Raw genomic sequence first — 25,587 nt, 5'->3', positions numbered from 1 at the left:
TCAACATACAACAAAGGTCATAAATAAAGCATAATTTTCAACTGTGAGGGGCCATGGATATAAGTCTATAACATGAACATATGAATTTGACAGATCATATGGAGTCCTGTACACCTTTCCCAAAGACACCATTGATGTTACCCAAAATAAGATCTAGATCTTCATCTTCTAATCCGAGATGAAGACAAACTTGCCCGTCACTTTACCCAAAATAGACAGGATGTCTTCATCATGCTGACCAGTGAAGAGCCTGTGCCCAGAGGGAGTAGGGCTCTGATTTCAGGCGACTTTCGGAGACCAGGGTATCAAGGCCACCGATATGAATCGCTGCCTACATCTGTCACTGCTGTAAAGATAGAGGCACCAGTAACACCAGTAACAGCTCCATGCAGCCCAGAGAGTAGTATCCAAATGTGCCTAATCTGCTCTTTCAGTCCACTCAGTCACAGATGATGCGGTCACTCTACATGGACCGTTAGCCATGCCAGACTGGCATCAGCGGCGATCAACTGTGTTTTGCACAACAGTTGTCTCCATGACATGAGGGCAAGGTCAACTGAAAGAAACCTAGAGTCATAGGTCTTCAACTGTGGATGAAGTCAGTCTGGTTTATACATGATTATATTATTATATATTGTTATATGATTATATAGATTATATATTGTAATTGCATGAGTTGTTCGTTTTATAAAGTTTATACATATCTCTACTATCAGGGCAAACCTGCACTTATTGGAAATGCCTGTGTGTGTGTGTGTGTGTGTGTGTGTGTGTGTGTGTGTGTGTGTGTGTGTGTGTGTGTGTGTGTGAGAGAGAGAGAGAGAGAGAGTGAGTGTTTTAAAGGAAAACACTATCTGAAGGGAAGTACCTGTCTGGACTCCGGAAGGGGTTAGTAAGGTAAAGTGATTAGGAGGACGTAGATCCAGATCCGAGCATCTGTCAACTATTGTCACTCTCCTGATCTCTCACACCTGTGTCCTCTGCTCCGTCAAAAGACTAAGAAGCTAATCAGTGCTGTAGAACTTAATGTCAATCAACGCTTGCCAATCAACCCCGCACCACACATGCCTACTATACAAAACTTCTGTGTCTTCTAAGTCTTAAGGGCATCAGTGCTGTCGACAGTGCCATGCCCAGAACCTGCAACCCTGCAACCCCCTGGAGTGTTCAGCCATCCTGAAAGTGGCCCTGGCAGTCGCTGGGTGGATTCTGACAGCCGTAGCTTGGGACTTGTGATGGATCTCGCGCTCCTGTTGTCGCTGTTGAATATAGCAGCCGCCCCGGCATGCACAATGCACCCAGATTTCCTCACACGCCCATACCACTAAAATAGACTCACTGGGAAGAAAAGCACATTTCTAGCTTTTGGTGGGAGGAGTACAAACAGTAGGCCTACCTGAAACTGTGAACACTGATTCATGTGATGGACAAAATGGCACCGTTTATTATTATTATTATTATTATTATTATTATTATTATTATTATTAATAATAATAATGATAAAGACGAAGAATAGAACTGCCTGTACAGGTCCTTTGTATGCTGTTATTTTGAGCATCGTTGGATTTCAAAATATGTAATATGACTGCTGTATATTGCAGTGATAGACAACAAGGCAAAGAGAGGGACAACTAATGAGGCATCAAGCAAACGCTAATGCTGTATCACATCAAGCACTCCCTAAAGAATGCAGCTCAACCTTAACAGCAGAAAAAGACCAGCTTTCCCTCTTTCTTCAGGCACAATGGATGGTTTTGCTAGGGTTGCTTTTCATAGGTATCACAGACAAGACACGCATGGCCCTGGCAAGCTTGCACTTGCCTCACCATTGTCACCTCGGTGTCTCCTGTCACCATGGCTCAGCAACGCACCTCTCCACACAACAGAAAACCAGTCAGTCTTAGCACCACGACAAGTTCCTCCTCTACTCTGGGTTTGCTTTGTGCTGAGGTCTGGTGTACAGGCCTGACAACAAACAAGACCGTTCACACTCTCAGGGTGGAAATGAAACCTAACATAGTGTCATGGAATGTCCGTCACTGGAAATATCATTATATTCCAGCAGCACTGTGAGCTGTTTTGTTTGTCTGAATCTGGAGCCATTGGATATTTCTGGCTGGAGCATTGCTATCATGTGGAGTTGCCCACACATAATTGCCCTTTGTTTTGTATGGGAAAGACACAAATTAAATATGTTTTTAGTCACATAATAACACAGTGGTTTGTCCAGGGACTAATGCAGCAACAAGATCACTGGTTAGCATCTTGTCATTATCCCACAAAAACAAAGCAAGGCATTGCGACATGTGACATGGTGCTATCCCATGCAATATGAAATGTTGTTTTTATAGTCAGACTTACAGTTTTGAACAAATAAATGAATGAACATATACAAATAAAAGATACATTATATTTTACTGCATGATACAGCTCAGTGTAGTTTGCGCTGCCTTCAGCTGAGTTTAGAGTTCCATAATGAATGGCCAACATCGGATCTCTGTAGATGTCCCCACTTCACTAACATTACGGTCAATTGATATACCTGGGAAATTATCCTCTCATGAAGGGGAGTTAAGAAAACAGCTTATTTTCTTTTAAAAAGGGAGTCTGACCCAGATGCACACAATAACTCCCTCTGTTCTGCAATCGAACAAACAGAGCACCAGTCTCCCTGAGACTGACTACAAACATGGCAGTACAGTATGTAATCATATGAATCTCTCCCTGGGAGACGTAAACATGCTACAGGGAGACTGTATAATTTGCAGATTGTGGGAAAGTAGAACAAAACAAAAAGCTTTAGTATCGGTTACACCACGGAGATTAAAGATATTCACGAGAACTAGCTGACCCTCAGGTGCTATGACACAAGGGGGGTAAAAGAAGAGAAGCAATAATGCCCTCTCTCATTATGCAAACGTGAAATCCAACTGTAAACAATACTTTCTAAAAGCCTACCATTAAAAAACAGACTGATGGAATGATTGAATCATTATGCTAAATGAAACAGGGCCTTTCCCATAGCTAATGCCTCATGATAAGAAAGGCCCTCTCTTACTGACACCCAGCTTTTGCTGAATAAGTTATGTTCTGTGTAGGTAGTTCAGTCCTTAAACAAACAAATGTTCAAAGATCCAGATTAAATGTGGAGTGCACTGGTGTGATGCATTAAAGGGCGGCTGCAATTCAGTTCCCCTCACATCTTCATGGCAGCACTGACGCAACTTAATATCCGGATTAGGAGTCATTTCAACACATCAGTGTGCACATTTATCATCCAGACATGTCTGTAAGGAAATCATGTCAGTGGGAGACCTGGCCGCCGCACTAGTCGCTCTGGCACCAATAAAAAAAAAAGTCTTCTGCAGCAATCTCATTTCTTCCTCTGCTGGGCACTTTGAGTTATGCAACGCCTCATTCATAAATCAGAGCATGCCCTCTATGACGGGTGATGCCAATGCGGAGAGGGCAAGCATTCCTCCAGCCTTGCACTCATGCCAGTCTTCCTCCAGCCTTGCACTCATGCGAAAGCGATGGACAGACAGAGTGCGGCAGAATCCTGTCCACTCTTTTTTTTATTAAGTGAGCACTCAGCTTTGCTCTCTCTGACAAAGACACACAAAAGAATGGACTCATCAGTTTCCTGTTGTGCAAGTTATGAAATCCAAGTAAAATGAATCTTGGATATTTAACATGTCTTGGCAGCTCCCTACACTTTAACGCATGCATGTGACTGTCCATGTGATTTGTGAAGTTCTCAATCTTGTCTGTGCATGGTTCAATGATAAAACACAAAGTTATGTAATTTGGGAAAATTACATAGATAAGAAAAATATTGAAATTGACCATATCTGACCTGTATATTTGAGCAATGACTTGTCCAAATTTACCAAGGCTTCCCAAACTTGAGGGGAACTTATAAGATCAAGCTATACAAGCTAGGTGCAGGCCCAAAATATCTAAATCTTATATTGGTTGACAAATGGACCACCCCATTTACTCTAGATGTGACTAACCTCTAAGTCTCTAAGTCTTGCTAATTGTTGACAGGAGACAACATCTTTCCCCATTGCCTATAATCAGTGATTAAATCAACAGCATGGTGATAGGTGATACCGGTTTCTGGCAGCTCATATCAGACACCATGCTGTGACAGGTTAATCACTCACCCCCGACAGACTGTCTCTACTGATGTTCAAGTAAACAAAAGACTCTCACGTAATTGAGAAATCAGAGGATTGCAACAACTGATGACAAACCATTTGTCATCTGGTGCTTAATTCCGATTAGACTTGCAATTAGCCGAGTGAACGGAAGACTTTGGCTGTGTGGGCCACCACACCCTTATGCACTAGTATGGAACGGTGTGAACGCTGTGCACTTTTGCGCTCTCTTCACACCTACACAGCAGTGTTGCCATAAATGTGTAGCAGCAGAACAAATGCAGGCGGGCACAGCCGCAGCCGAGGTCGCTCCTCCTCCTACTGTTATATATAGAGGTGAAGGAGGAGGGGGGGGGGGGGGGGAGGCACCGCATAGCCTGCGCTCGCACGGCAAATGAAATATTCAGATGTAGAGATCCCACTGCTGCCAGCCCTCCCTCCGAACAGGCTGGTTAAGTAACACTGGAGTCATATCTTCCCAAAGCACCTGTAAGGCCTTCATAAAGCAGTCCCCTTTGCCGCCTGAATGATTTATGTGAACTGTCATTATATGGGAGTCTCCTTTTACCACCATTCTACTCACCATTGGCCAGTGCAGTAGGAATGTTCTGATTTAAAACGGCAACTGTGGACACTTTAGCGCAGATGTATACTGACTGTAATATAAGGCAAACTAATAATTAACGAATACAGTACAATTAAGCTACGGTATAATAAGGAAAAACACCCCAGGGTTTTTCCCTCTGATAAGAGTGTCTTTAAACTGGCAGTATGATGCTGTTCTGAGTAAGAGCTAATGTTGTAGAATTCATATGACCTTACCACCAGGACAGCGCTCTCTAGAATCAGCGTTGTCTGACTGGGTCCTTCATCCCCAAAGAGATGAAACACAACTCCCAGACACACTTGAATGAATATGAAGTCATTATCTAATTAATGATCGCATGTGAGCATGAAGTCACAGAGGGGTGGCCGGAACAATTAGAGCTGTGGGAGTCTTCATGACATGTTTATGACATTTCTATGACCTAATATGACAAAGCATGTCTAAGATAACAAACTGACTCCAAATGTCAATAATAGCCTCCTATTCCTCTACCATCCCGTCAGACCACTCCCCGTCATCTACATTATATCTTGATATCCTCCATATTCCCTTGCCACATGTAATATCTTTAAGTTGTTGTATAGCATATAACCAATTCAACATAGTACTTCTACGTCTCTATAACACACTACACATACCCCACCTGCTCTTGTTTGGGGACATTACAAACCTTTCTTCAGCGCCTCTTCCTGGTGTTTAATGAGTAGGTGAGTACCACAGATAAGGTGACAGAGCCATTGTGTCTGTCCTCTGTTTACAGGGAGGGTCCATAGTGAAGAAGAGGTGACTCAGAGTCATATAAGGTGCTCTGTTTGTTCGATTGCAGAACAGAGGGAGTTATTGTGTGCATCTGGGTCAGACTCCCTTTTTAAAAGAAAATAAGCTGTTTTCTTAACTCCCCTTCATGAGAGGATAATTTTTTACAGTGTCTGTAAAAAAGACACTTAGGTATTGGACCCACCCATGATACACCCTAGACCATTAGTTAGTTAAATCAGCACTAGATAAAATCTTCTGAAAGGACATAGGCGTTTTTTATCCTTACGTAACTGTGAGAGGAAAAAAGCTCCACAGAACAGTCTCATGATTTTCTTTTTTTCCCCCTCAAGGAGCTCGGTTGACTTTGATGATGTGTGGACATATTGTTCAATCCAGTAAATAGGCTTCTGCTTCCCATGGGGTAGTCTTACAGATCAACTCCGAGACCAGCCTTGTCCTGTCAGGAGCTTTGCCTATGCATAAACACAATGACCCTGACTAATTCCAGAGATCTGAGATCAGAATCTAGAATACATTTTTGATTTTTAGCTATAAATTCTGGTTTGCCGACAATACTTAATGGCAGTTAACATTTAACTACTAGTTGTCATAGGTGGCAGTGCCGCTCTGGTTGATGAATGAGATGATGACATTCTGCCCCCGTGCTTGACCACTGACGTACACTGACGTTTTAAGGACATGTGCTGAAGGTGTTGCTTCGCACCCCCAATCCGCATTCTACTACCTTAAAACAATGACACATGGAATTCTGCTGACAGCAGGCTTGCAAGCAAGACACATGAGTTACAGTGTGGACGCCGGCTTGAGACCAGCTCTTCACCATGCCACTACCTCCCTCTTGTGGACAAACAGTGGCACGCAGCCAGTGTCCATAGCAATCTGCTGAGGGGCATTGTGGGTGGGTAGTGGGTGGTATCCATGAGTCGCCGCCACTGCTGGTCAAAACTGGTTTGGCAACAAGCACACAAACAAAAACCTGCAAACAGCTCCCGCACAGCCAACGCGAGGTGAACCCCGCCAGTGTAAGTCATTAAGAATTCTGTGGATGAGATTAATAGCTACAGTCTTCTCAATGACAAACATGTGTCTTCCACTGCAGGATACAGCACTTGTGTATGACATGTGAACACCCTGATTGGGAGAGAAAACGTGACATGAAGTTCTTTATGGTCTCAAACCCGTGGCTAAATATGTAAACAACTCAAGTCATTAAATACAGTATGGCAGAGTCCACCCACCCCTCTGCCACTCCTCCCCAGCACAACCAATGCTCTTGCAGCCTATGGATCTTGTGACTCACGGCAATCTTAGACTGGGGCAAACCCTCCAGCTGGCATGTGTGGTGGCATTGGGGGGGAGGAGGGGGTCATTTCAAAGAGCAGCAGGATGGATTTCTCCACTACCGGCCAGCTCATAAAACTCTTTCTGCTCAATTTCATTTCACTGAAATAAGAAAGGCAAGTTTATGACTTCGAGATTATTTAATGGCAGTGGCCTAGGAGACTTCCTCAATGGCATTTTCACCAATCCAGACATAGCCCTGACCTTTGCTTGTGCTACCAAAAATACTAACCATAGGCTGACTTGGACACTACTGTTCAAAAGTTTGGATCACTTAGATATTTCCTTGTTTTCAAGGAAACACTATTTTTGGCCACCTAAATCATGACACCTAATCAACCAGGAATACTGTGTAAACACAGTTAAATAAAGAAATGGCTAGTTTTTAATGCAACCACCCATCCCATCTTCAAATAGCATATCATGTCTGCTAATCCAAGTTCATCATTTTAAAAGGATAATTTCAAAGAACACTGTTAACTGGGTTTAACCAGGATCGAAAAAAGGATAGGAAGACCCCAGCGCACCACTGAGCAAGCGGAACTAGATTAGAATTATGCAGTTTGAGAAACTGAGACCTCACCGGGCCTCAAGCGGCAGCTTGGTTAAATAGTACCTGGAAAACACCGGTGTGTGTGTCAACACAATACGTGACTTCAGGATGTTGGTCGCCTAGACAGTCGTAAAAGGAAAAAAGCTAAATCTCAGACCCATAAAAAGAAAAGATTAAAAACAGTCAGTCAGCAGAGGTAGACTGGAAAAAACACAAGATAGAAAGAGAGGTATCAGGTGTTTTGATCACAATAAAATTCCACATAGTACACTATGAAGATAGCACTATGAAAGTTATTGTTGGGGATCACTTTCAGAGCGATTTTAAGAATTATAATAAGCTGACAGTCTGATCAAACAGAATACATCTAAAGCAAATACATCAACACATAGGACGTACTGTAAAAGCAAGGAAAAATACTATCAGACATTTTCGAAGCTGTATGCAATTATCGATTTTCAAATCTTAAACCTGGCCCATGCCTGAATTCAGTTACAGTGCCCGAAAATGTTATGCTTTAAATACAGAAGACGGTGAGGAGAGCCTGGAGCCAGGCCTCTTTTTCTGCTCTTACAACAGAGCAGACGCAAATCAGGGGAGAGAACAAGGGTGTCAAGACTGATTTGGTTTGAAATGTCAGTTTGGAGAAATAATTCCACCGTTCTTTAATGCCCAAAGTTGTGATAATGAACTGGAAAACTCAGTTGCAGTAAGATCATGTTTATATATAGAATATATTATAATCACTATCTTGTGAATGTGAATCCACGATAACCTTGGAGAGTATGGACTATTCAAATCCCATGGCAGTCAATAAGAATAGAAGGAGGAGCACAAACAGTATAGCATAACAAAAAATATTTTACTAAAACATAACATTTACAGTTTTCAGTTTCCCCAGACAGACAGAGCCGTACAGAAGCCACACAAGCCTATGGGGGGCTCAGCATGTTACCGACCCTATAGTGTTGCAGTGTGCCATTCCCCCCACACAGAGTTTCGATGTCACTGACTAGATCCTCATCCCCAATAAAAAAGGACAATAATAATTAAAAGAAAAAAAAGAAAAAGAAAAAAAAAACAAAGGACAAGCATCATTCTCAACATTCCCACACAGCATTGTCTGTAAGGTCAAATTCTAAGCTGGTTAACTGCATGCATATAATGAACCTAGGCTTCACAGAAAGGGAGTAAGGGGGAAAAACATTAAAACAAAGTAAAAAGTACATCCTTTTGCAGCCCCCCCCCCACCCCCCCCTCTGTTTTCAACCCTGCCCAGAAGGCCACTAGCTGGCCACCCCTCCCCCTTGTTACTACCTATACTGCAAGTTCTACAAATGGGGTTCCAAACACAAGAGCAGCTTGAGGGTGAAGCGCTACAGACAGTAACAGCCATTTTGTGATGAGCGTAGTCAAGTCTGTCTGGTAGCAGCCATTTCATTACGAGAGTGGTCAATTTCTTTTTCTAAACGTAGCACCAACACCCCAACTACCCCCTACATTAGCTTACCCTTAGATTCAAGTTATTTAATCGGGACGATGGATGACACTAACCCATGTTTGGAACCCCCACACCGGTGGGCCTAAAGCGAGGCTGGGGCGTCAAAATATGGCGGCCCATCCACGGAGATACAGAAAACAACCATGTGGTGTGTAGCAAGCGATATAAGCCTTGGGTGCTGTGAGAGTGGGATGAGGAACAATTGCCTCACTAACGCCTCTTGAAATAACCAAAAGGTCTGCAGTAGTCTGTAAAGGTGTGGTTGTATTTTTTCTTACTTAATATATTCTGTAGTTTTTTTTGCTTAATGACTTTTTTTTTTTTTACATTTTGTCTGAGACAGTGTCCTTTAAATGCAAACGAAGAAAGGAGTAGGATCTTGGCAGAGCGAGAGCACTTTACACTCACGCTCCAAATCTTCTTTTTCTGGTGTTCTTTCTTTTTAGACTTCAATGTTGTTTCCAGCGTACAGCCTGGTCCATGTTCGAGCTGTAGGACAGAACAGGAAACATTTTTGATATACAATAACACTGATAACATGAGCTGTCCGTGTATGGTCTTATACAATATTTGCATCAGAGATGTTCTTTAAGCCACAAATACCTACACTGAGGTCCTCTGCTCTGCTCCATTATTGAATATATATTTCATATACCCTTTTGTGCACATGTGCTTTGAGCTTGCCTGAGAAGTGATCTAATAAAATTTTGAAAATCGATGGTTCATTTGGTTAGGAAGAGATTTTTCTCCTATCACAACCAATTTAGTCTGTTCATCCAATTCTTACTCTCACACACATGACACATCTGGCAGCTTTGTCTCTATCCATTAGCAGCATCTATTCATTCTTGCTCCCTTGTCTCTTGCGCAATACACACACTCAGTCTCTTGGTTAGTGTTTCATTTCTTACATGTCCTCCCCATCTGCACTGTAAAACGGGCATGTTGTGTGTGACTGCAACAGCTCTTGAGTGATTGGCCCACAGCATGGAGGTGAAGAGTTCAGTTATGATTCCACCATTACGTCAGTCATAACAATTGGCCAGTATTAGTAAATACACATTGCTGTCTTTCAATCCGAGAGAGATTTGTGAAAAAAAAGACATAAATAATTGTGTTATTAAGAGTTTGGCCTGGGGGAGAGTGAAGGTAGGGAGGAAGTGAAAGTCGATGTGGTCTGAAAATGTGTATATGCGTACCGAGGGAAAGGAACACGAGTAAAGAAAAAGGACACTCCTGAGTAAGTGAGGATGAGCCGGTCCGAACCGGTCCAAGCACGTGCGACACCAAGAGACAGAGAAAATACCTGCAGTGTGTGTGAGAATACAAGGGGCACGTCTTTACATTTACCTGTGTGCATGTGTGTGAATGTGTGTGTGAGCATGCAACTCATTCACGCTCTGGACTAACACCAGTGTAGCATCGCCATTACACAACTGTTCTATTAGCAACTGAGTGATTGACACTACATCTTAATTTTCTTTGTTTACTGTCGATTCCTGCTGATGTATTGGACGCACTAGCTGGTGCGACTTGGCCAACATTAGCTGATGGTCCCAAAACAGAGACGAACATGATATGTTTGGTTGACAACTCCCAACGCCTTGAGTCCCATTGTTCCTAATTTAATTAATTTCTTGCACAAGGTGCAGCGAGCCTCAAACATATTCTCCTCCACCTCCTAACCACAAAACATTAAATTTGCACTTTGTGGTTTGTGTGTCTTTCCTTTTGAAGTGAGTGTTGCCACTCCTGCTGACTCCGTTATCGGAACACTAACACTATTGGACTGAATGTTCTGTTATCGTACCTCATTGGTGGCTGAAAAGTTAGTGTTACATTGTTGTTAATTTCAATACAAATTGTCGGGATGAAATGGGTGGGACTGACATTACTTTCTTTGCGGCTTGGACATTTCCCAAACACAATAAAACACAATACAGTGAGCAAGTTTATGACAACACAATTCAAAGAGGACATAGAATGGATGAATTGAGTATGGCACTGTGTTCTCTAATGTTAAAATAGTACAAATTCAACTTATATTTATACAAAATAAACTCAATTGCAATTTTACAAGCCCAATTAAAACCTTATATTTAGGCTGGGTATTGAAATGGTCCATTTGACTAAAAGGTGCCCTCTTTGGCAACCCCAATTGAACTTCAATGGCTTTGCGATAGTTGACATCACAAGTAGGCTTTGTTCTAATTCAACCAATTAGCTATTTCTAAGTTCAAGATTTTCCTATGAAGGAGGGCACAACCATGCCTAATGTTCCTGATATCTCTTTAGTTATGCACAACCTCTCCTAATTCACAAAAAAAACAAAAATGGTTTCCATTCTCTGTCACCTTTGAGAACAATCATATCAAATGTAATCATTTTTAAGACTTTTAGTAATGTAGATTTGTAAATTCAATAATTATATGACTTTTAAATACCCTGCGAGAACCCTGTGTGTAATACGCAAACCAATCTGAAAAACAATTCACAGTTCTGGCAGAGGACACACAAACACACCTGTTTCAATGGCTTGGGCTTCATTGCTCTTCCACTGCTCCGCCACATCGTTTGCGAGAGGGTCATCTGGATTTGGAGCACTAAGCAAAGCCTGGATGGACAGCAGGACTGTACGGATCTGCAGCGCTGGGGACCATTTATCTACAGACAAGGGAGACAGAGGGAGAGAGACAGAGAGACAAAATATTAGCTTAGTTAAAATGGCATTTGTAATATGTGTGTTTAAACAGTAAATTCACGAGTTGCCTGTAAGACTGCTATTGCTGTTGCTATTGAGGAGAGCTACATCAGCTGCTAGACTTACCTTTTAAAATGTCTAAACATATTCTACCCAGCTTGTCCACGTTGGGGTGGTAGATTTTGGTCATAAACCGGACTTTCGGGGCTGCCATGGGGTACTCTTCCGGCAGAAAGAGTTCAAGTTTGAAGGTGCCCCCTTCGAAGGGGGAGTCCTGGGGCCCGGCGATGACCACATGGAAATAGCGGGCATTCCCTTCATCCGGTTCGGCTTTGATTCCCGGTACAGGCTCCGCCAGCAGCCGCTGTGTTTCCTGGAAAAACATCAGCATATCATGAAGATATATTTGTGTACATCCATCCACACAATGTGAAAACTGGTAACTAAAAGTGTTTCTTATGATTATGGTTTGTATATTACAGCGTTGTTTTGTTTCCATTAGGCTATTGATTAAATTGACATTGTTTTTTATTATTGCTCATTATTCCATAGTTATTGTTATTATAATTGATTGAATGACTTGTTTATTTACTATTCTCCTATTTAGTCTTTGTTTATTTTCATTAGCTTTGCTTATATTGATAGTTTACTGTTTATGTTGCTATTCCCTTTAGTCGACACTAGTCTAATCAACTGCTAAATTTAATTATTGTATTGCTTTTGTTTGTATGTCGCCTTGGACAAAGGCGTCTGCTAAGCAACCATAACCATATCATGAAGATATGTGCACATCCACACCATGTGAAAAATGGTGACTAAAAGTATGCCATGTGTGTACCCCATATGGCTTATAATTAATTCTTGATACAGCCTGTTTTTTTCACAACTGGCTATATTGTTGAAGAAAATAAACATGAAGCAGTGTAAAGTTCACCAAAATGAATGCATGGTTCAATATTGTTCTTAAGAGTGAAATAAATACATCAGTTTTACCTGAAACAGTGTTTGTTGACAAGATAATATGTTTTAATAGTAACTCTAACACTTCATATTGTCACAGAAGCGTAATGCGATTTCATTCAGTGTGGCTAATCTGACGTGAACACACAACACTGTGCTGATGAAACACAGTGTAGTTCAACAATGAAGAGTATAATCACATTACTTACATATTATTATGTATTAATATGCATGTTTTAGGCAGATTATGTTCAGTGAATTCAAGACTGAATTATTAGGCTACTAAGCCACTTGTACTTTCAGTGCATGTTTTAGAAGTGCAGTCTAATGCCCGAGCACAGGAATGAAATTGTATCTTGATGTTAAGAATATCCTTTCTTTTTCTTTTTTCAAGTCATTAGTTCAACTGTGTGTTCATTTTGGAGTCTGTCTGCAGTTTGTGGTACAGTTGAATTGTTTCAGTTTTATGCAGCTCTTTTAAACCACTGCAAACTAGCCTACATCCTCCAATAAATCAAACTGCTGAATCGTAACATCTCTCAAAAAGCTTCAACATTACAATTATTACTAAACTGAAACATTGTAGCTTGCAGGATTGTTGTAACTGCTCTAGATTATAAAATAGAAAGATAACAAACCACCCAAGTAAATGTTAATCTATGGCTCTGTTTCCTAGCCCTCTTTGTTAACTTTCTAGTCTAAACTAGACCATTTGCTGAAATTCCATCAGCACTTCGTTATTAAAGTGACATTTACAGTGTCTTTAAATAAGCTGAAAAGTTAATCAAATCTGCGTGTGTGTTTCTAGCCTAATTTTCGCAAGATAACGTAGGCCTATTGAAAAAAGCATCAGCCTCCCAGTCTACAATTCCTAGATGAAACAACCTAGGCTACCTGTCAACATAGAAATTAATGGATATGACTAATGCAGGAAACTGGTTCGACAACTTTACTTGATCCAGCCGAATATGTTGTGAATGAAAACTAAACTGACCTAAAGACGGTGATAACAGCCTTGAACTGCTTAACGTGTACAGACCTTGCTGTTTTCAAATCCATTGCGTCTACGCGTTTGATGCGTTTTGAGTACAACACTCCAGTGTTTATAATCTTTGACGCTACCTCAAGTAAAGATCATGGATCATGGAATGATTAACTTTATATTCAGCCCATCTCCGCGTATCTGTAATCTTTGTTTGACCCATCAATCACTGCATTTCATTCATTCCCGAGATATGACTGCATGATCGGGCCGGGCCTGACAGGGCGGAAGGCTATTTCACAGCAAGCTAGCCACACCTGCCATGTTCTAGCCTAGAGTAACAAGCAAGGAGTTATGCTAGGTATAGCTATCATAACCGGACATACAACATAGCATACCTTTAAATGTTTAGAATGCCCGTTTATAGCAATCAGGGACTCTATTCAATTGTGATTTAAACTTATATAAGTATTAGGCTATGATTGATCTCCACTAGATTGGAGGGATGCCACCTTCCCTACATTAGCATGCGCCTATTTGCTAATGTCAACTCACGTTAACGTTACGTGTTTATATCGGAGAGTTGGCGTTTCATTTCAATGATTGAGAGAGACATGCCATTTCCCCCTCAAGTTGTCGTGTGATTATCAAGCAAACAACAGTCTATTTGTGCGCCATATTTAGCTAAAGAGGATGGATTTTCGCCCAACCTGTTTCTGACCAAACGGAAGTAACGTTAGCTACCAGTTACCACGGCTAAATTGACTTGATGCTAAGTGCTAAAGTGGTTTGCACGTGCCATTCCTGTTTTTAATTGCATTGCACTAGAAAAGCTAACAACATTGGCCCATGTTAAATGAAAATATGGCATATAATGTCTACTAACCTTAATGATCCTCCGAGGCAACCCTGCCATTTTGTCTTAATACGGTTTGTACGGTGGCCCGATCACTACGTTAGCTAACTAGCTTAGAGAGACGGCGCAAACGCACAACTCTTCCGGTGATGGTGGTACATACATCATCAGCAGAAGTGGGCTGGGAAACGTATTTCCCGCTGCACGCACTAAACGGAGGCAAAAATCTCTACTACAAAACCCATTCATTTGTGTGCCATCAAATTATATATATATTTATATACACAGTGGGAATAGGTGCATGTCCCAGTTTTTTTTAAGTATATGATTGAGTGTCAGGAATGTTCATCTGAACATATTCATTTAAGAGGCTGCATGTGACAGTAAGAATAAACATGTTTTTTTCATAATGACAATATGAAACTGACAGGTCTAAAAGATACTTTCGAATACATATACATTTTATTGGACAAATACAAGACAATTACACAAACCATATGGGTTCATGGATATTCACACATATTCCAGGAACAACTTCATCGTCTGTCTTTAGGGGGATTTTTATTTTTGCGCCTCATGTGGTACCTGTAAAAAGAACAAAAACAAAAATTAAAGTAATCTACAGTTATGTGGATGTGCAAAAAGTTGCTGACATCTGAACTCAACAGCTAATGAAGTGACATGCCTACTCTTCCTCTCTGCCTACTGAATAAATGTGTCATCATTTAGAGATACAATACTGTGTACAAAAGTATAGCGAATTAGGCCTGCACCTTTAAATATGTCATTCCAGAGCACTGAATACAAAAGCTGTACTTACTGTCCAACTGGGTACCAGCGGTGTTTTGTTGTGTAGAACATCTTACTAAGTTCTTCAATAGTGGGAGCTTGCTTTTCCGCTGGGCTTTCTTTGCCAAGTCTCTGTTTCAAAACCTGGTCATGGGTTTCCGGTGGGCTGGTTATGGGATCAGGACGAGAAATAGGCTGAAATAATAATAATAAAAAAAGTAAGGAAACACAAAATCCAGATTAGGTAATGAACAGTTAGAATTCTCTGATGTAGAAAACAAGATGGCAACCTAAATCTCTAAGCATCCATTGAAGAACATTCAGGCAATGGTTAGAGGTATGCTTGTGTGCATATGAGTTAAGTGCTCTGAATATATTAGTATTTCTTATTGCTATATTTTTGACAGAAGGGATTGCTAACAAGAGCTTTGACCGCTACAAATCACACAAGTCGCAGATTTGAAATGATCCTTATGCTAGTATACATGTAGGCTGATGTGATGGATCTCACCTGGCTTAACTCATAAGGAAATTCTACTGCGGGATGATAGCATACAACTGTTTTGCCATCAGATGTCACACCAATTTCCACGTTACTGAGAGGACTGAGAACAACACAGGGTAACACATTAACACAGCAGGTTCATCTGTAAGATGTTAAAGAACAAACACAACTGGAGTTCGACTAAAGGGGTCATTCGGAATGCACAGAAAGTATACAAAACTGCATGAATGCACTTTTCATAATAGACCTCTTAATGTTACTGAAAAATGAACATGCAGCCTGAAATGGAGAGAATCGATTGGCCGGAACACTTCCTCCTTGTAGTTCATTGACATAACACTGTCGTTGGCCTTTACACTTGTATTATGACAGCAGACCCGTGCATCTTTACAATAGAACGTAAATCTTACCTATTGTCAATCGCTGGGCCCCGAACTGTGGATTTGGCATGACTGGTATGAACGTTTATACCTTAAGGAGACACGATGTGTAATTAATGCATTTTGCAACAACACTTCTCCATCAAGGATCAGAGGAACATGCCAAAAGACAACATTAACCTAGCTAGCTAGCTTCCTTTCAACCCAAGTTCATCAGTTAGCCTGAGTATGTGTTCAATCTACTGGGCTGGCAAGGTCTTCGTATTTCATATATGATTGTTGTCAAAATCTATAGCCAGTATTACACTTACCATTTATACACAACACATTTGATCGACTCGAAAACCGTGGACATAAACATTTTAACCTGCTAAGCATTCCTTGACCTAAGATCGCCGCCATGCTTAAAGCAAGGGTGTTGCAACTAAATATGTCCGTGTGTCAGTGAGGCCAAATATCGTCCGGTCCCTTACCGTCTTTTTGACAAAACCAAGTCAACATATAGTGATGTTATCTCATTATGCACGCTTTAATTGATTGACATCACCAAAAGCACTTTGGTGCAATGCTGTTGCTTTTAAATGTGCTTCAAAAATTAATAAATTTGTGAAATATTTGTGTTTTATTTGTGAAATATGCAGAATTACACAGGCTGTTCATTCAGCAAATAGCCATGATATGAAACAAACTAAGCCTGAACATCATAATCAATGTTGAGCACCTTCCAGAACCCTCAGAAATTCCATAGAGATTCTAGAGATTCCTATGACATCACATAACACACCAGGGAATGCTTTGCCATCTCAGATCATAAATCAGCATTAAATATGGTTGCTGCTACTTTTACGCCTCCATAGAAAATGTCAGAAGAAAACCCCCCAGCCTACCGGTGTGATGTAATCCTGGAACCGTCGCAGTACACCACTGTGTCTCCTCCAGGCCCCGCAAAAGAGCAAGAGAAGAAGCATAGAACGCACCGGGCGTCTGAGATTTACCACCCTTTGAACCTGACTCTTTTGTCAGATGCAGACATAGCTGATGTCGTTCTTGCCTGGGTGAGGACCATGCCATTCCTCACGAGAGGACCTGCTAGAGAGTTCATGGTGACATCTACCAGCAATGACGTCGTCTACTACTATTTCCTGGAGACGTTCACAGAGCACAGGTCGGTCTGCAAGAGATTCGAGCCTCAAATAAAAGACCTCCCTCAATCCAGCAACGTCAACCACCAAGAACCTCGACCCTGGATGGTGGCTGTCTCACCTGTCAAGATGTTCAGCAACCAGGTGTGCCACTACCGCCTGATCAACACAGACCAGCACAGGGGTTGCCCATATTGCCAGGAGCAGCAGTGGGTAACATGCTCTGGTTGTGGTGGAGCAGGCAAAAAACCATGTGCCGTGTGCAGGGCGCATCAGGGACCCCAGTCCAAGCCGTGTAGCCACTGCCAGGGGAAGCGTCTGGTGTCCTGCGCGGCTTGCATGGCGCTGGGCCGCGCGTGCTGCAAGATGTGCGTGGGCAAAGGACGCCTGTGCTACTTCAAGGAGCTGCGGGTGGAGTACCGGACCCACCTGGAGAGCCAGCTGCTGACCGGCTGCGGGGTTCCGGAGAAGAAGCTGCTGCAGGCGGCTGGGGACGTGGTCCATGCCAGCATAGGGACCACGGTGAGGCCTCTGTCACAGTTCTCAGTGCCGGAGGTGAACGCCGTCTCACAGCGGAGGGTGGAGGCGTCCCACCGGAGGTGGCCCGACTGCAAGATCATCCAGCAGAGGCATCTCCTGAAGGCCATACCGGTCACACTGGCTCAGTACTACTGGAAAGGCGAGACTGGGAGCTTCTACGTCTCTGGGACAGACAATCGGGTATACTGGCCAGACTACCCACAGTGCAGGTTGTCGGATCGCTGCACCATTGCCTAGTTACAGCTTGAGTTAACAAAGCGAAGTCCTTTTCCTTCTGTAAAGAGCAACTCTTTTTAAATGCTTGTGTATTTCCTTAAAATTTTATAGCAACAAATTATGCAGAAAAATGGTTGATTAAATCTTACATTGATTTTATTTCTCAAATTATTGTTTGACAGTGAATTGTGCACTAGATACAGTAATTTGGTTGACAATATATTGTACAAATACACAATGGTACTAGGCTGTGTTAACCTATCAGACATTAGGTAATATAATCCATTATTATATACCACTCGGACTGTAAACCCGCAGACCAAACTGCAGGCCATTCTTAGACATTGAGATTCATTGAATGGTGTCCTTGTAAGACACCACTGCTATATCTGTCCAGATCAAATCTTCTTTACAAGTCTTCTTTTCTTTCTCATGTCCCATCATCAACACAGAGCAGTGTGATCAAGAGCAGAAGAAGTCGGTCCATATAGTTCAGCAAATGGTCCTTTGTTTGTTGTCCCATGGACGAGTCTTTTGCTCTTAAATAGATGTATTTGTGTATCGCTGGATCAGATGTGAGGCTTGGGGAGTTAGGAGACCTCCATGCTGCTGGAAGCCTCAGAGGTGTTCGCCACTAACCTCTCCCTCTTTCCAAATACTTCAGTCACTGAAAGAGGAATATACAAGATAAATATAAATAAGGGTTGAGCCCTTGAACACAATAATACTTCATTTCTTTCTAGCTACACCCCTATATCAAACTGTAGTGCACTAGGGTGGATGGGTAGGGAAAATAAAGTATTCAAAATAAAACGTCTTCTTTGAACAGATGCTTGACTAACTGAATGAGAACATCTTGTAACACCATGGCAGGAGGAACTACAATGTAAATAGTCTTTAAAAATGGATAGTCTGTCATTTGGTTTTGCTTTCACAAGGTTGTTGGATTGTGCAAAAGCACCAACAGAGAACAGTCAGCTAAACCATGACCATGCTGAACATTTCACTGAATGAAAACATGTCAAAGTGTATTGGATTAGAATTGCAGGCTCCACCACAAAGCTTCACCATACCTGCTGCAACGTCACTTATGTCCCAAACGCGAAGGCCATCTTTCTGTCCACCAAATGCGTAGCAGAAGGGTTGGTCGGGACTACAGGCCGCACAAAATAGCACTCCCTACGGTGAAAAACAAATGAAACAGCAGGCCACGATCAAGAAACAGAGAACATGATAACACACAACACAAACAAATAGTATGCTTGTAATTATTGGCAATTATTATGATTTTAAAGACCTTTGTTGTTTAAAGGGATATTCCGCCATTTTTGGAAATACGCTCATTTTCCACCTCCCCTCGAGCAAAACAAACGATATTTACCTTGTTCCCGTTCATCCAGCCATTCTGTGAGTCTGGCGATACAACTTTTAGCTTCAGCCTAGCATAGATCATTGAATCGGATTAGACCATTAGCTTCTCGCCTGCTAGCTTCATGTTTAAAAGTGACTAAGACTTCTGGTAATTTTCCCATTTAAAACGTGTCACCTCTCAAGTTAGAAAATGCAATTATCACCAACTGAAAATGAAACCTGGCGTTTTTTAGGCTGATTTGACATGGAACTACACTCTCATCTGGCGTAATAATCAAGGCAACTTGCAAACGTACCATAGGCGCAGTGATATCGTACGCAGCATCTGAAAATAGTCCCCATAGACAACAAGCAGTAGTAGTGCCAGTAGCTGCAAGTTGCCTTGATTATTACGCCAGATGAGAGTGTAGTTCCATGTCAAATCAGCCTAGAAAAACGCCAGGTTTCATTTTCAGTTGGTCTTATTGCACTTTCCAACTTGAGAGGAGACACGTTTTAAATGGGAAAATTACCAGAAATCTTAGTCACTTTTAAACATGAAGCTAGCAGGCGAGAAGCTAATGGTCTAATCCGATTCAATGATCTATGCTAGGCTGAAGCTAAAAGTTGTATCGCCAGACTCACAGAATGGCTGGATGAATGGGAACAAGGTAAATATCGATTGTTTTGCTCGAGGGAAGGCGGAAAATGAGTGTATTTCCACAAATGGCGGAATATCCCTTTAAGGTCGCTACTTTTTTACGTGTGTATTTCTGCTGGAAAATACACACATAAGCTTTGTTATTGTTTGCACATTGTCAGCTTTTTAGTGCAGGTATTACTATGATCTACCGGTGTTTTACCCAAATATCAGATGGAATTTAATAATTCTATACTGTTCCAGAGCGGCACAAACACCCTGTTGTTTTACCACCAAGTCACATAACTCATATAATTTTCAGATATGGGCACAAACCATTTTCATGTCCCGGGAATGAACAAGACTGGGTTTGTCCCCAAGAATGTCCCAGATCTTCACATGCTTGTCAGCTGATGAGGTGACCAGGCATCCTTTGACTTGACTGCTCAGGTCCATACCTGTTGTAGATAACGTCAGTGTTATCAGATCAGTCGTTTCCAAGAAGCGCACGTCACTTATTCCTCTGATTCAAGTGCAATTCCACTAACTGCAGTATGTACGGTAAGGAGCTCAGACGCAATTCAGTGCACTCTCCTCTATGATTCAAGTGCAATTACACAGAATGCAGTCTCTTCAATGACCTCCACTTAACAGTAATGAAGCCTCCGCTCACCTGAAACTTCCCCATCATGAGCTCGGAGTGTGAACACTGGCTTATCAGAGCGTGCGTCTAGACAGTACACAAAGCCATCTTCTGTGCTTGCCTGAAAAACAAATGAGAGTAAAATACATGACACACTGACAGCATATTACATGGAGGTTAACCTATAGTAAAGTGTGCAGGTGTCAGATCTAACCAGCAGCATGACAACGCAAACCCTACACGAATATGCTCTGCTAAAGAAAGAAAGCAGTGTATTCTGAAACACTCGAAGAGGGTCAATATAGACTTTTTGACAGCAGTAAACAGGGATTGCTCACCAGGAAGTTGAAAGGAGAAAAGTGATTCCATACAAGCCGCTCGACCTGCCCACTAAACCTCCAGGTGCGATGGCTGTCGTCAGGGCTTCGGCAATCGTACAGAACAGCAGACCTGTGGGAAGGGAATGGGAGAGCAGTTCAAACTCCACAGAAGCATTCCACACCATACTGGTCAAAATATCTAAATACATACTGTATGCAAAACGGTATGTAAAAAAAGTTTTTTCCTCCTTTGATAACCAACCTGTCATAGGATCCAGATATAAGGGTCTGAGCCTCAAAAGGGTGGAATTTCAGAGTCTGAACCTGGAACCGTATGATCAAACAAATAAATTAATTAAACTTAACACCTCAACAAGCAGATGGCATGGCCACCTCCTTTGTAAATATGCTACAATCAATGAATTGATAACACTTTAATTGGATAGTCCCACAGAGACTAAACAGAGGCTTAACAGATTCAAGTTAATTATCTAAAATTGCTGAATCAAATCAAACACCTAACATAAACCTCAACCATAAGTTGCAGTTGACAGATTGTGAAGACAGGTGCTTGATGATAATCTAGACATCTTCAGATAGAAATGGCATGCAATCATGGAGCCTTTACCTTATCTGTGTGTTTTCTTAATGTTGTGGCTGGCTTCCCTTGTGTCAGATCCCACAGGATTACAGTCTCATCGGCTGATCCACTTGCCAGTACATTCCTGTTGGTGACAATAAATGAGGTAACGTGAATTTTCAGTCGGGAGATTAAAGACAACAAAGGACGACAAGTTGAGAGATCTCACCGGACAAGTTTGTTCCAGGAAAGGTCTAGAACTGCATCTGTGTGTCCTTCGGCAGGCTCTGCAGCAGCAGCAGCCTGAAACACAGCAGTTACACCCAAACAAACATGTTAAACTCTGCATGGAGATGTGTGTGTGTGTAAGTGCTCCGTCTAATGATATTGCAGTTAGAGATGCTGAATGCTGAAACACAGCAGTTACACCCAAACAAATATGTTAAACTCTGCATGGAGATGTGTGTGTACAGTAAGTGCTCCGTCTAATGATATTGCAGTTAGAGATGCTGAATGCTGAAACACAGCAGTATGCACCCAAACAAACATGTTAAACTCTGCATGGAGATGTGTGTGTGTAGGTGTTCCGTCTAATGATATTGCAGTTAGAGATGCTGAATGCTGAAACACAGCAGTTACACCCAAACAAACATGTTAAACTCTGCATGGAGATGTGTGTGTACAGTAAGTGCTCCGTCTAATGATATTGCAGTTAGAGATGCTGAATGCTGAAACACAGCAGTATGCACCCAAACAAATATGTTAAACTCTGCATGGAGATGTGTGTGTACAGTAAGTGCTCCGTCTAATGATATTGCAGTTAGAGATGCTGAATGCTGAAACACAGCAGTATGCACCCAAACAAATATGTTAAACTCTGCATGGAGATGTGTGTCTGTAAGTGTAAGTGTGTATAATGATATTGCAGTTAGAGATGCTGAATGCTGCCATGATGCTGAAAATTAAGCTTGTGGTAGTTAGGAGTATGTATATCTTTCCTGTCGACGAAGGGAATAACTCAACTCAACTGATTACATTTTTAAAGTAGTTCAACAAAGACGGCAGTGTAAAGTTCACCTTTTTGCCCCTCTTCTTCTTCTTCTTGCCCTTTTTACCTCCGAGAGTGAATGCTGGCTCTAAGCAATCCACCACATCCAGATCCCACACGTCAATCACGGGAGTCATGTTACCTATGGCTGCATAGTTTGCTGAAAGAATATGAAGAGTATAAAAGAATAGAAAGAGTGTAAATGTCCATATCATGCAAAGCATTATAAATATATGCTACAACAAAATTTCCCCAATAAGTCAACATGACTGTTCATCAAGTTTGTAAATCTGAAATGTATGCATTGAACTCTATTTCAACTAAAGTTAAGTTCTCACCAACTCACCTACTGTTTCTTCAGGGTTGGGGTCAAAGTTGAGCCACTCCACACACAACGGGTAAGCCGGTAAAAGGATGTCATGATGAACATACATGGAGTTCTCTTCTGCATTGTACACTGTGTGAAATAACATACATGTGTAAAAATAAATTGCAGCCAATAAATATATGAACAATAACGAATATTGTTAATAGCTGGTTGAGTTTGTGTTGTTGTGATAGTATATTATATGATTTGAAGAGTTGTGCAAGTGTGTATTGTATCCCTAGGCTAAACCCACCTAAAAGGCATTGAAATTTGACACACTACATTTTAACATCATTGTTTTGCTTACAGTAAATCTCCAAGTTACAGCAGTCCTTTTCAGCCTTGCCGGCCAAGATCAGGTTGTCATTAGGCTTGATCTGAAAGTCCTCCCTCTCGTACTGATCCTGAGGTACACACACACACACACACACACACACACACACACACACACACACACACACACACACACACACACACACACACACACACACACACACACACACACACACACACACACACACACACACACACACACACACACACACACACACAGGTTAAGTATAGTTCTACGATATGTAACTGCAGAATGGCACTCTGTGGCTTCCATCTTGAACTTACTGTGTCTTTGATGGTGATGTAGGGGTCCTGCTCATTGGTGCCATACACAGTGAGACCAGCTAAACTATCACCAAGGTTGGCTGTTACTGGAACAGAGGAGAAATCACAAAAAACATCAGCAACCAACATAACCAAGACAAGCACATTAACGTGTCACTAAATGTATACGTACAACATCAATCATTTGTGGAAACAAAATAAGCGAGTTACCAATATCTTCCTCGTCGTATTTGTCGAGTTCGTACTCGGCCAATTCATCCTTGTCCTCATTTTTAGCTCCCTTCCCAGCCTGTGCTCCTTCCTCATGGGCCTGGGCCTCTGCCTCCTCACTCAAGTTCCCGCTCCCCATGCCCTCATCCTCCTCACTGCCATCGTCACCGCCCGCCCTGCAGCCGAGGCAAACACAAGGAGGAAAAAACAAACACGTACATGAATCACCATGACAGCACATGTCCAACCACAAAACCATCCCAAACACAAGCAGGTAAAACACAATGGATTTGCTTATTCTATAGATTCCATACATATTGGGCCCAAGTTCGGCGGCGATCTAGGTAGCAGGAGGCTACATCAAGGTGAGGACTGAAATGGACCTCCCCGGTGAAGTGAATTTGAATAAACCAATCATATGCAACCATGTTAAACTCTGATTTATCTGTTTATATTTTGTTACCATCTATAACTCCCATTGTCTCAGCAGGGCCAGAAACATCTTGAAGAACACCCCCCCCCCCCCCCCCCCCCCGGCCTCCACCTCTTTAACCTGTTGCCCTCTGCCAGGCGCTTCAGGTCCATACAGGCCAGAACAAACAGACTCAGGGATAACTTCTTCCCCAAAGTGGTCACCATACTCAACGCAAATTTGCACTAATGTAAACTGCACTGACAATATTTGCAGTGACCGACACCAGATATAAACCACCTCTATCATCAATACCCTTTCAGTCGCTCTTGAACTCAAGTCTGTGCTCATTATAATCTGTTTGCGTTTCTTACTGTACATTTATATGTCTCTATTGTATAGTCTTTTATAGTTCGCTAACTGTGTGCACTTTTAAAGAGATGCTCTTTAAATCTAATTGAACTGTGAATAATGACATTTAAGTCTTTGAATTAAAAGGCAGATAGGAATGACTGGTAGCTGGTAGAGATGCTAATCATAGCATCTCTAGATGTACACCATTTGTACATTACAGATACTGTTACTGAGCCAAGGGCAAGATGCCAGTCTAGAGAAGATTGACTGTGGCATCATCAAGAATTAACTCAGTAAGTAAAGCAATGGCACTTTGCCATCGGAGACGATAAAGCCCGTCCCACCTCATCTGCCAGCTGTACATTTGTAATGTTGGCTAACATTACACAACATTTTTAAGAGGAGAGCTTCAGGCGTGGAAATGACAAACTCATTTTAATTAATCAGATCTGATCTGCTTTGTTGTCTGTATTTGAGATGCAAAACACTTACACCAGTTCGTCTTTAGCTTCAGCTATTATACGCTGTAGCTCCTCTTTACTCAGCTCCACCTGAAACATAGAATTCAATAATAGGATAGGAATGTTATAACGATACAACTACTTTGTCTTACAGATGTGTACATCACAACCGACACCAAATACATGACAATATCGCCCTGATCCTTGACTTTAGTTATGGGTTCTAAAAGTTAACGTTTCCAGACTGTTGACAACGTTAGCTGCTTACCTTATCAGGTATTTCCTTAGCGACTCCTTTTTTCACCCACCCAACGCAAGTTATTTGCGAACTCATTATTCCAGATTTACACCAGATTTGTTAAAAAGTACATATACGTTATACATATAATTGACTAGATCTTCTCAGTATGCTACTGTTTACACGCCAGTGACGGCACGTGTGATGTGTGGGGTCCTTCCTGTTCCGTAGTCGCCAATGACGTAATGTAGCTGTCCAAATCTTTGCCTGAAAATTAAGGCAAATAGGCTCTCATCAGAGTTCATTACTTCTCCCAGAGCCCTTATGAGA

The 25,587-nt window shown here is 41.8% G+C and overlaps 4 protein-coding genes across 4 annotated transcripts; 1 reads left to right on the top strand and 3 right to left on the bottom strand.

The window, feature by feature from the left end:
• Positions 1 to 8,287: 8,287 nt before the first annotated feature.
• On the bottom strand, positions 8,288 to 14,622 carry ube2nb (ubiquitin-conjugating enzyme E2Nb). The gene is made up of 4 exons (XM_062518224.1): positions 14,475 to 14,622; positions 11,773 to 12,019; positions 11,469 to 11,609; positions 8,288 to 9,434 (listed from the first exon to the last, which is right to left on the bottom strand). Exons 1-4 carry the CDS (start codon positions 14,502 to 14,504, stop codon positions 9,388 to 9,390), a joined length of 465 nt encoding a protein of 154 aa, XP_062374208.1. The 5' UTR covers positions 14,505 to 14,622; the 3' UTR covers positions 8,288 to 9,387.
• Positions 14,623 to 14,884: 262 nt separating this feature from the next.
• On the bottom strand, positions 14,885 to 16,549 carry mrpl42 (mitochondrial ribosomal protein L42). The gene is made up of 5 exons (XM_062518188.1): positions 16,430 to 16,549; positions 16,149 to 16,209; positions 15,745 to 15,838; positions 15,265 to 15,428; positions 14,885 to 15,029 (listed from the first exon to the last, which is right to left on the bottom strand). Exons 1-5 carry the CDS (start codon positions 16,518 to 16,520, stop codon positions 14,981 to 14,983), a joined length of 459 nt encoding a protein of 152 aa, XP_062374172.1. The 5' UTR covers positions 16,521 to 16,549; the 3' UTR covers positions 14,885 to 14,980.
• A 429-nt stretch (positions 16,550 to 16,978) lies between these two features.
• LOC134062049 (protein SSUH2 homolog) lies at positions 16,979 to 18,037 on the top strand. The gene has a single exon (XM_062517920.1). It carries the CDS (start codon positions 16,979 to 16,981, stop codon positions 18,035 to 18,037), a length of 1,059 nt encoding a protein of 352 aa, XP_062373904.1.
• A 117-nt stretch (positions 18,038 to 18,154) lies between these two features.
• Positions 18,155 to 25,464, bottom strand: pwp1 (PWP1 homolog, endonuclein). Its single transcript, XM_062518460.1, has 15 exons — positions 25,288 to 25,464; positions 25,051 to 25,109; positions 23,793 to 23,968; positions 23,583 to 23,668; positions 23,272 to 23,368; positions 22,944 to 23,054; positions 22,627 to 22,757; positions 21,779 to 21,852; positions 21,598 to 21,694; positions 21,232 to 21,293; positions 20,988 to 21,099; positions 20,680 to 20,770; positions 20,343 to 20,464; positions 19,090 to 19,195; positions 18,155 to 18,683 (listed from the first exon to the last, which is right to left on the bottom strand). The coding sequence occupies exons 1-15, from the start codon at positions 25,351 to 25,353 to the stop codon at positions 18,607 to 18,609; spliced, it is 1,467 nt and encodes a 488-aa protein (XP_062374444.1). The 5' UTR covers positions 25,354 to 25,464; the 3' UTR covers positions 18,155 to 18,606.
• Positions 25,465 to 25,587: the final 123 nt, after the last annotated feature.

Source organism: Sardina pilchardus, chromosome 17 (genome assembly GCF_963854185.1).
Source record: "Sardina pilchardus chromosome 17, fSarPil1.1, whole genome shotgun sequence".
Lineage (NCBI taxonomy): Eukaryota > Metazoa > Chordata > Actinopteri > Clupeiformes > Clupeidae > Sardina > Sardina pilchardus.
This window is presented reverse-complemented; position numbering and strand designations above follow the sequence as displayed.

Excerpts from the sequence above, each read along its gene's own strand:
- pwp1 (XM_062518460.1), bottom strand. The coding sequence starts at position 25,353 with ATGAGTTCGCAAATAACTTGCGTTGGGTGGGTGAAAAAAGGAGTCGCT. Across the intron at positions 23,369-23,582 it reads ACATCACCATCAAAGACACA|GATCAGTACGAGAGGGAGGA; the intron begins GTAAGTTCAAGA and ends TGTGTACCTCAG. Across the intron at positions 21,294-21,597 it reads TAAGAAAACACACAGATAAG|GTTCAGACTCTGAAATTCCA; the intron begins GTAAAGGCTCCA and ends ATACGGTTCCAG.
- ube2nb (XM_062518224.1), bottom strand. The coding sequence starts at position 14,504 with ATGGCAGGGTTGCCTCGGAGGATCATTAAG. Across the intron at positions 11,610-11,772 it reads ATGTTTAGACATTTTAAAAG|ATAAATGGTCCCCAGCGCTG; the intron begins GTAAGTCTAGCA and ends CCTTGTCTGTAG. Across the intron at positions 9,435-11,468 it reads AGCCCAAGCCATTGAAACAG|CTCGAACATGGACCAGGCTG; the intron begins GTGTGTTTGTGT and ends TCTGTCCTACAG.
- LOC134062049 (XM_062517920.1), top strand. The coding sequence starts at position 16,979 with ATGTCAGAAGAAAACCCCCCAGCCTACCGGTGTGATGTAATCCTGGAA.
- mrpl42 (XM_062518188.1), bottom strand. The coding sequence starts at position 16,520 with ATGGCGGCGATCTTAGGTCAAGGAATGCTTAGCAGGTTAAAATGTTTA. Across the intron at positions 16,210-16,429 it reads AAATGTGTTGTGTATAAATG|GTATAAACGTTCATACCAGT; the intron begins GTAAGTGTAATA and ends TGTCTCCTTAAG. Across the intron at positions 15,839-16,148 it reads GGCCCAGCGATTGACAATAG|TCCTCTCAGTAACGTGGAAA; the intron begins GTAAGATTTACG and ends TGTTGTTCTCAG.